At 35.3% G+C, this 11,284-nt stretch overlaps 1 protein-coding gene across 1 annotated transcript; it reads right to left on the bottom strand.

Annotated features, from left to right (window-relative positions):
* Window positions 1-1,450: 1,450 nt before the first annotated feature.
* Window positions 1,451-3,838, bottom strand: Defb113 (defensin beta 113). Its single transcript, XM_052743793.1, has 2 exons — window positions 3,787-3,838; window positions 1,451-1,641 (listed from the first exon to the last, which is right to left on the bottom strand). The coding sequence occupies exons 1-2, from the start codon at window positions 3,836-3,838 to the stop codon at window positions 1,451-1,453; spliced, it is 243 nt and encodes an 80-aa protein (XP_052599753.1).
* Between the last annotated feature and the right edge of the window lie 7,446 nt (window positions 3,839-11,284).

Raw genomic sequence — 11,284 nt, 5'->3', positions numbered from 1 at the left:
TGTGTGTGATTGTTTTTTTGGTTTGTTTTTTCAAGACAGGTTTCCTTCTGTGTAGCCCTGGCTATCCTGAAACTCACTACATCTATACCAGGCTGACTTCAAATTCAAACAGATCTGCCTGCCACTGTCTCCCAAGTGCTGGGATTAAAGATGTGCAACACCATTGCCTGGCCCCTTCTAGATTCTTAAAATAGAAGCTTAAATTATTGATTATATAAATGTATTATCTAGTAATTTTTTATTGAAACTAGATATTTTTCCTTTGAAATATTCTGATTATGGTTTCCCCTCCTCCAACTTCTCTCAGATCCTCCAAACCTCTCCAACCACCCAACCCACCCAACTCACACCTCTGTGCTCTCTTTCACTAGAAAACAGATGTCTTAAGTTAATAATAATAATAATAATAATAATAATAATAATAATAATATAAAAGATAAAATTAAAACAAATAAATCTGAATAGAACAAAGAAAGGAACAGAAAAAAAGAGACAGAGAAAAAGAACAAGAAATTTATAAACACAGAGACACACACATTCATAAGACACACACAAAAATCCCATAAAGACACAAAATTAGAAACCATCACATTAATGGTTTCAAGTTTTCACTCTCTGTTCTTTGGTTATGGGTCTCTGTATTTGTTTTCATCTATGGCAGAAGGAAAATTCTCTGTATCCTATAATTTTTTCAAAAATTGTGGTTTACAATTTTTAAGTCTGTCTGACTGTCTCTGTGTCTCTCTCTGTCTCTGTCTGTCTCTCTCTCTCTCCACCCATACACACACACCCTTTTATTAGAAGGGAGGAAAAGTTATATATTGTGATATCCTATAGAGATATTTAAAACATTTTAAAATTCTTCCAATTTTCATAAAAAGACCTTCACAATCACAATTTTATCCATTTGATTTTTTTCAGTTTATGAAGATAAAATTTCACACATTTCCTTTTGAGACAATATCTCTCAAATCACCTCTCTATGGATTTTTTTTCCTGTGCCATTTTCTTATATCCTGGCACAATTAAGATCTAGGCATTTTCCACTGTAACTCCTATCCTGTATTGTTCAGTTTCTCTTCTTACAGTTACCTTATCCATAGTGCCTTATTTTTTGATTGACGATGTGCAGTCTGATGCCTAAGAGTCATGAAATTATTAAATGGCAGCATAAGCCCTGGTTGAGTGGTTAGTGATACCTCCAACTGTGTGTGGGAGGCTTCTGAATAAAACAAGTAAGAAAGTGAGGGACAGTGGGAAATCTTCCAACTTCTGAATGAACCACTCTCAGTCTTATATTTCTTTCACATTTCCTTTACCCAACGTTGAAATCACTAGTCATCATAGTGCAATCTAAAACGTCAGAAGCATCTCTCATGACAAAGTAAAAATCCATTTTTATTAGTAATTAGTACAATGTCCATCATGTATTAGATTTACAATTCATAATTTAAGTTGTAGCCTTGGGACTAGTCAAGAATCTCACTATTGGCTTTTGGAATTTACACACCACATAGCGGGACTCAATGTCATAGTAATTGTAGACATACTCCCAAGCTTTACATTCAGTCTTGCATGAACCGCTGACCAGATAACACTTATGTGTTCTTTCTGCAATTTGTCTTGTTTTCATCTGAGGAGCTGGAGGAAAACATCAAAAACTATTAATCCACACTTATTCCAGACACGTAGACAAACTGATGGATGGATACACTTATTTGTTGCATAGAATTTCATGTGTGTGTGTGTGTCTGTGTGTGTGTAATCAAACCTAAACAACATTAATGAAACCTTTTCTCTTTCAAGTTTATTTGTCCAACAATATTTTCCTTTGCTTTTAGCATTCCCCTTTTCAAGATATATTTCAAATATTTACTTTCAATATAACCTCTCAAAAGAGAAAGATGATGAGAAAAAATAATTTACTGGTCTTTGGTAGAAATAACCATCCCCTCTCTTCCCCTCCTCTTATTTCTGAGCTAGTGGCAAAAACTTGATTTGTCATCTAATGAAATTATATTTGAAAGAAAGAAACAGGATTCCTTCTGATAACAAATAGTCTCATAACACAATTTAACACAATCACCAGGTCTAATGTTGCATCTTTGGACAAATATTCTCATTTCTTAACTATTTGTTCTCGTTTTTTCAAACAATAAAATGAGTATCCACTGAACAGCTGAAGAGGAGTCTCAAAACAATATTTTCAATAAAATAAAGAAAGAAAGAAAGAAAGAAAGAAAGAAAGAAAGAAAGAAAGAAAGAAATAGAGCAGTAAATAAATAAAGCAATGAATGAATAAATAAACAAATAAAGCAGTATTTCCCTTCACATTCTTCCCATATTCCAAACATTACCTGAAGGACCACAAGACAGTGGAGATAACAATAAGGAAAATGCAAAATATTTTTATTGCTGATTTCGTTCCTCAAGTGTAGTTAGGATAAAGCTCAAAGACCTTTTCTTTTGAAGAAAAGGAGGACCTTCTCAGCTGTTACAATTCTGATTAATTATGCCTTTCTGAACTGAGCAAAATTTGCAAAAGTATTGTGGAATAGTAAATACCTATAATAAAGGACTTTTTGCTCTGTTGCCTCAATAAGCCAGACATAAATTCATTTTCTGTGGGACAAGAGAAAAAAATGGATTTAAAGTACCCTTGGCAATTAGTTGAATCTAAATGCTAAACTAAATAAACTAGGCCCAGAAAAAAAAAGATGATAGTTCCTTCATATGTGGAAGATAGATTATACATACATACATACATACATACATACATACATACATACATAATACAGGCATACATACATACATAATACAGGCATACACACATATGTCATGAGAGCAGAAGCATAAGCATTTAAGGACAGACATGAAAAGAGTGAAAGGGGTAGGGTTGAACAAGAGTGTATTATTGAATGGAAACAAAGTACAAGGAGACACATATTTGAAAATGTCATAATGAGATTCATTATTTTGTGCACTAAAAGCTTAGTAAAATGAAGGAAAGAAAAAACAGAGAGTCTACCATTACATTTTTAGTCATATGCTTTCTTAAACATGCTTTACTCTGGACACTGACCTAAGCATGTATAACATATGTTTTTACTGTTTTGTAGTGCAGGGTTTGGACCAAAGACTCACACATGCTGGGCTAGTGCTTTATCCATTTTACTTGTGAGTGATGTCCCAGCTCTTGTTCTATGTATTTGTATATATTAAGCAGATTAATCCTCATGGTAATCCTAATCAATAGAAACTGCTTTCTAACTGAGCATATTGTTGCCTCCTAATGACTTATGTCCTCATTGGCAGAGTTAAGATGAACTCTCAGCTACTGTGCTAACTGGACATGTCTTCTCAACCTCCTCACCTCTGGCTTCCTCACGTCTGAGGAGAACATTTCTGCATCTGTACACATGACCTGGTCCAGATATTGCTCCTGTAATTTAATTTTATATAAACAGGAAATATATCTTTATAAATATCTTAACACTGTTACTTAAAGTTGTCTTACTTGTTAAATAGACAACGTTGTGCTTTTTATGACATATAACTATTCCATCATGAAATAATGTAATTTATAGTAGAACACAGTGTGTTAAGAGTCTGAAGAACACTACATTTAGGGAAAGAATATCTTGCAATCTGATACTTTCATGTATGAACACATGAGCTGTACAATTAAAAGAAATGCTCACCAGGCTACTAGGATCCATTGAAAAATGGATTGGTAAGGCGAGTATTTTATACTTAGAATTATAGTGGAAAGTACCAAACAAATACCACTTGTCAAATCTGACATAATTGACACATGAACATTAACAGTTTTGGTCATGCTTAGCTTGATACTGAACTCCAAAATGATACATCCCTCAAATGACCAACTTATGTTCTAGCTCATTCTGTTGTTGAGTTAAAAAAAAAAGTACAAATGAAACATAATTAAAAAGGTAAATATAAGCATTAATTTAGTATTTAATTAAATAAAATATGACCTACCACAAAAGTCTGCTGCAGTGGAGCCCAAATCCATTTTATTGTCTACATTAAGCCACAGAGATCAATGTAGTGCATCAGATGGACCCTGTAAATTTCTGTGACTTTATCATATTTGATTGACAGTAGTTAGCATCACATAAATAAAGGAAGGTTTTGATAATACAGAATATTTGCATAAAACCTGAATAAGAAAAAGTAATGTCTTACTGCCTCTGCTCAGAATCCTTCAGAGAAGGGTGGGAGAAATTCACATTTTATTATTCTGTCAACAAAAGCCTCATTTTGTGGCTTGTTTTAAAGAAAAATGGAAAAAGTGGATTGAGAATGAGAAGGGCCATTGATTTATAAAGAAAAACCAAAGATATAGAGATTTTTAAATAAAATAGAATACTGTCCTTAAGTATATGAACCCAAAGGAAAGATGGGTGAAGCATCATGCTTTTATACAATTCAATCAGAATTCTGAGAGTTGAGCTGGGCCTCTGAGCATGTGACTGTACTCCCAGCAGTGGAGAGACTTAAGAAGAGTCTTGAGATCAAGGTCAGCCTGGGTTCTATAGTGAGACCTGTGTAGTTTGAGGTCAAAATATGAATGTTTCTACTTTCTTCTTATTCAGAAAATAAAAGTGTAGGAAAGGAAAATTTTTAGGAGAAGAGAGTATGATTGAGTTTCAGGAGACTGCTACGGAAAAACACTCACATAGGAAATTTTCTAGACCAAAGCACAGGTGTTGAAAACACAAGCAAAGAACACCATGCTGAGAAGAGAGACGGGCAGAACTGATGGCAATTGAAATGCTGTTCTGTTTAACCTCGATATTCCTACATTTCTAGTAAACCTTTGGTTTGATGGACAGCCTCTGAATCTTAGTTTCTCATCCAGGAATAACAACCAAAGATAAGTATCAGGTCGCTTGGTATTTCAAAGACATGATGTTCTTTCTATTTTTTTTTATTATAAAGGAATATTCATGCTTTCAACAACCACTCCCCAAGAGAAAACATATTATTTCAACTAATATAATTCATTTAAAAGTAAATTAATCACTAAAAATACCAGGGAGATTACCTAAATTAGTGTACTCTGAACCTGTAGCATTTAGAATCAATTAGGATGATCTTTTAAAGAAAATGTACAGCCTACACATCATCCCTGCTTTGTCTAACTTCTTAACAGTTAGTCCAAACTTCCATCATAGAACAACTTCCACACTTCTAATCCCTATCATATTTAATCAATTACCACATGCATAGTCAACAATTTGTTTCTGTTAGGCATGTGCTCAGTTGCATAATATCTTCTACTTAAGTCTCCTCACTTCTTTTAACTAGGGTTAGATGATGCTGAGAATTGAGAGGGAGATTTCTCTTCTCCCCAACCAACACAAATAACCATCTCAACATTGCAGAGGTAAAACCTACCCTATTGTTGGGGTAGCTCGTCATGTGCAGAAATCTTGTGTTATGGGTTTGCAGTTCTTCAGGATTTCTGCAAGGTATATTTCCTGTCTGAGCATTGGTTACTTGGATTTAAGAATAAAACTAACTGCCATCTTTGTGTAGTCTAAATTACATAAGAAAATAAATAATTCTCTTAAACTGTTTCCCTAGAAATTCCTCATTTACATTTGACTGCATCAGCAATGCCAGAAATCTTTATTCAGTGTTCTGTCAGAAATTCTACTCTTTGATATTTCCTTATTCTTCAGGAATCAGGGAAACTACAGATGAAGAAAAACTATGTTTATATGCATATGCATGTATATTCAACATATTGTACTTACAGACTGAAACCAAGAGGAATATTAAAGAATTAAAATGACTGAAAGACCAAAAAATAATATCTAGAAATAACTGTCACCAGCTGTGACATCACCTCTGGAAATGTCCTTGAATAACATTATGGAAAAAACCTAAATTTTCTTTAGTCTCCTCACAATCAACAAGTATATATTACTGCCAAAGACCTCAGTTTGGTAAACAGACCCTACTAAAACTCATAGAACATCTGATAAGATAAACTTGATAGTTTTTAAAATATTGGAATTGCCATATATCTGTGCATATTTGTAAAGTCTAATGTGAAATTTAATGCATGTATACATTAGGTAGTGATTAATGCAGAGTAGTTAGTTGTAAGAGCCAAAATTAAAGTATAGGATATCAAAAATTATCCACTGTGTGTTCCCAGAACCTTGGTAGTAGTCTATAGAAGTGTAGAAATAGATTCATAAAGTATTTCTAAAGTATATTTAATATAATTGCCTACTTATGTGCACCATTATGTTGCAACCCCTTTGTAAGACTTTGAAGAATGTATAACTTGTCCTTTTGTTGTTATTGTTGTTATTACTATAAAATGTTGTGTTTGTATTTAAGGCTTGCTTCCATTGGCTATGTGACCTTTTTGATACTGAGTTTTCTTCTCTAAAATCTAATAATTATAATATGATTCATTATTTTGCATACTCAATGAAATTATGCATAAATCTTGGAGTGGTTGCTTATAATTTAAAGAATTGCTGATATCTGACTGTATGTTGACACAACTCTATGATAGGCTCCATGATAGAACAGTAAGATAGACAAAGCCTATAATAATCATTCAAATAAATTATTTTGGAAATTACATGTTCTGCACAAAATATAACCAGTTATTAGGGAAGATAGTGATGTTTTCAGTGATAAAGGATAATCTCTATCATCCCTAAAGTGGGACAAAAACCAAACCATGTCCCATGGAGGGGGAACATGCTAAACATTCTTCTAAGCACTGTATGCCTGTAGTAAGCCAGTGAGATAATGCATATTGAGATATACATAGATAGGAAACATGGACAGATACTTAGAAGGAAATATTGGATGTTATAATAAGTGTTGTCCTAATTAGCTTTATTATCAAAACAACTGAAAGGAACGCCTTAACTGAGAAATTACTTGATCAGATTGCCCTATGGTGATGTCTATAGGGAACTGTTTTCATACTAATTGATAAAGGAGATCTCAGCCCACTGTTGGCAGTCCCACTCCCTAGGCAGGTGATCCTGGTCTACATAAGAAAGTCAGCTAATTGCTCAGTGTGATGACACACTCCTTTAATACCAGCACTTGGGTGAGCAGAGGCAGGGGATCTCCTTAAATTTGAAGCCTGGTCTACATAGGAAGCTCAGGCTAGACAAAGCTACGTAGTGTAACCCCTTCTTTTAAAAAGGTCATGAAGGAAGAAAAGAAAAATGGAAAATCGGTTAAGAGTGAGACTGTGAGGAAGCCGAACAACAGTGTTCCTCCCTGGTTCTGCTTCAAGTTCCTGCTTTAGTTCCTGCATTGAATTCCCTCAATGATGGACTTGATTGGGAAGTTTAAGACACGAAACCCTTTCCTCCCCTGAGTTACTTTTGGTCACGGTGTTTGTCATAGCAACAACATGAAATGAGGACAAATGTAGCACGTGACAGAAGAGGATTTGGAGATCCCTGTAGCTTGCAGACGGAGGACTCTGGAGTGGCATAGGAATAGGAAGGGTGATGACTATGTAGGTTCTTTCAGAATTCTGTGATTGAAAAGATGGTAGCTCCATGGGGAAGTGACTCTGAACTAACTCAGTGTGTTCTTCCTTGCGTTTTCCTTTTCCTGTGACTTCTGCTGGTTTTTCACATTGCAAAGTTTCCCTTACTGCCCGAATCTGATCACAGTGGAGGAGAGCCAGTCTCTGATATGCTGATTCTTTGCCAGATGACTGATATCGATAAGGATCTGATATGATATTGTCCACTTTCCAACAAGGCTTAGGTTAGATTCTTTCTGGTTTCTGGAGGAACAATGCCACGGGGGAGTTTAAAGCAGTATAAATTTCTTGTGTCTTCTGATAGCCATTTAATTTAGAGAACATTCACATTCTCCAACCATGCAGCCTTTAAAACAGAAAAAATAAAACTCCCAGGGTAGGTATTTTAGGTTAATTAAAAGATAAGTAAACTCATAATGGAAAACTGGTAACAAAAATGTGAGAGGAAAGACAGAGAGTGAGAAGCAAAGACACAGGGGAGAAAGAGGAAGAAGAAAAGAATAGAATGTGAGGGTAGAAAGAGAAGAGGGAGAATTGTAGGTAGATGGATGCATCCCTGAGTTACTGAAGCAGTACTCTGCGGATGCTGGTGTGTATATGAATAACCTAAGCTATTAAAATGCAGATTCCAGTTCAGTAGTTTGAGGTCAAAACTGAGGTTTTCTACTTTTGTACATATTACGTGTAGATTAAATGCTGCAGGTATGCAAAGCAAATTTTGTGTACCTCTGGACACATCATCTAAGCAGGTCCTTATTCTATCACACCCCTATTTGTGGTCCTTATCAATATTGCCTTATAGAGATGAGATACCCAAGATGTGATGAGAAATACATATGAGTATATTATTAGAAAGTGATTCTTTTAGCAAATTTCAGTCTTCAATAAATATTTTCACTGTGTTCAAATTTCAAATAAATATCAGACATTGGATGTGAAAATATGCACCTTTGTTAGATAATTGTCAGGAGACTGTAATTCTGCAGTCAATCTCTTTTCCTATTCAGTGGAAGGATTGTTATTCAGAGGGCAAAAATCAATAGTGGAAGACAGATTCTGTGTCTTTTTCCAATGTATGAAATAAAAGAAATTGGTGAACAAGGATACATATTTGGAAACTTTTGGTTTTGATATAAAGGCTCATTTGTCTTCAGCTGGTGACATTGTTGGGAGGTGAGTGAATCATTAGTGTGCTGAATTCTCTGGTGGATTAATTCATTCATAAACTCATGGCCAAACAGACTTAAGACGTGTGTCCCCATTGCAGTAAGTGGGCCACTAGTGGGAATGTGCCTTTGAAGATTATAGATTGAAGAATTTCAAGATTGCAATAACTGTTTCATGCTTATTTAAAGTAATATTAGAAAAATACCTATTTATACCTTTGGTGAGGATTTGTGAAGAAGAAATATGTAGAGGAAGATCGCCTGACTCTGGAGGAGGAGACATATTTACATTTCATCCGTGAGGCATATTGCTTAGCGACTTGCATTTTCTTTTCTCATGCTGGGGACTGTACCCCAAGTCTCCCGCATGCTAAGCAGGTGACTTACAACTCAGCTATTCTCTAATGTTAATAAATCTTAGAGGGTCATGGAATCTGTGACTTATTGAGAGAACTGGTTAGTAGAAAGCTTCATTGGCATGTCTTTAAAGAATTAGTGCAAGCTTATAGGCTGTTACTTAAGTCTCTGTAGCTTAAATGATGTACAGTTAATATTTTTTAATAAAAAAGTTACATTGTGAATTTCCTAGAAGTCTATTCTAAATCTCCAATGTTCCCTTGAAACGTTTCATTAATCTTGTTTTTTTAAGCATTGCTCCTGTTTCCCTGTAAACAGTGGGGGCTAAAATAAAATGTTGTGGGTGAAAGGTTTTGAACAACCTGTGTCCTAGTCACGGACAATCCATTTGGAGCACCCAGCCCACAGATCTCCCTGTCCCCATTAGAGTCTCATTATGTCTTCTTTGTTCTCTGTGACGCTCAGTGTGTGCTCCTTTGAAGTGGCAAGGCAGTCTTCACTGTCTTAGAACTCTGCTGTTGACTCCTGGCTTTGAACTTGGTTGCTGTGGTGCTTGCTGGGTTGGCACTGTTATCACTTCCTAGCTCCTCCTGTAACCTGAGTCACTGTTGCCATCCTTGAGGGACAGCTCAGCTAACGTCTCTTGCTTGACTGATTTAAGGTCTCATTTCTCTCACTTGCAAAGTGTACGTCCATGCACTCTTATTTTTCTGGCATATGCATATTATAGTTTTAATTTTACTTGTCAGAATCTTGAGCGATGTTTCTGTTTTTTTGTTTCTCTTTTTTGTTTTGTTTTTGTTTTTATTTATTTGTTTGTTTTCTGTTTATACCGAGTGTTAAACCTAGAGCCTGGCATGTGATAGGCAAGCATTCTACCACTTACTTACATCTAGACTGCAAACAATGAGTTTTCCAGTGGTCTTTCTTGCGAAGAGCTGTGACTATTTTTAGTGCTGTGTGAATGTAAAACCTAGAGTCCCTACATGGATTAATTTTATTTTTCCCACCTCCACCACACATTGAACCAACTTAGTCCTCATACACTTCACTGTTGCTTTTGGTTTCATCTTTTGTTTAGTAAGTAATGTTGCCTAATTCAAGGTACACAACTCTATTTATATTGTATTCTATTTTAAATGTATCAATGTTCATAGTGTGAAAAGGACATCTCTTAGTTCCCTGTCAGGCTAGCATAAACAAAAATAACTCTGATTTTCTTTAATGTCTCATTTCTTAAAAGGCCATGAGCATCAAACAAGATTAAGGAAAGGAAATTTATTTACAAAGATGGACATAGCCTTTTAAGAAAAGAAAGAATATTTAAATATCTATATTACCCCAAAATCAATGCAATAAGGTCTATTTTAATTCTTGAGTTCTGATATATTTGATAACTTGACTTTGTCATCTCCACAACTTAAACATGAAAGACTGTATGATCTGGCCCTTGTATATTGTCTTTCACTTGTTTAGTATATGATACACCTTGTTGACTGATCTTACTGATCTGTAAGTCACTGAGCAAGCAACCGTTCAGAAGACAATTAAAATAAATCATCGAGCAAAGGAAAGTAAAAAGTAGTGATACAAATGCAGTGATATTTTAAAGCCCAGACACTGAGATGTCACTATAAAGAAAAAGTAGTCCTTTCCTTTAAACAAAATTTCAGAAATATGAGTTGCCAAAATATGACTTGGATGTAAGCAATTTTGAGTGTGTGTGTGTGTGTGTGTGTGTGTGTGTGTGTGTGTGTGTGTGTGTGTGTGTGTGTGTGTTGGGAAAGTGACAGAGGAGCCTACATTCTTTATGGAACAGTGGTAGTATGCGTCTTTACTCTCTGTCTATAGTGATCTGCAGGTCATCTTGCTGCATCAATTAAAACACATAGGTTGGTGCTCTTCTTAAGAAGGACCTTTTACATTAAATCTGACCTGGATACATCCTTCGTACCATGAACTGAAACTGAACATAGCATTTTAAAATGTTCACAGTATGGACTGGAGACTTGCATACTAGTTAAGAACAGTACTGCTCTTGCAGAGAACCTGAGCTTGATTCCCAGCATCCACATCAGGCTGCTCACAACTACCTGTGACTGCTGTGCCTAAGAATTAGAAACCTTCTCCTGGCCTCTATGAGCACATGGACAAACTCACACACAGACACACACTCATACACATAATTTAAAAG

Source organism: Peromyscus californicus, unplaced genomic scaffold (assembly GCF_007827085.1).
Source record: "Peromyscus californicus insignis strain IS unplaced genomic scaffold, ASM782708v3 Scaffold_19__1_contigs__length_69161282, whole genome shotgun sequence".
Taxonomy (NCBI): domain Eukaryota; kingdom Metazoa; phylum Chordata; class Mammalia; order Rodentia; family Cricetidae; genus Peromyscus; species Peromyscus californicus.
This window is presented reverse-complemented; position numbering and strand designations above follow the sequence as displayed.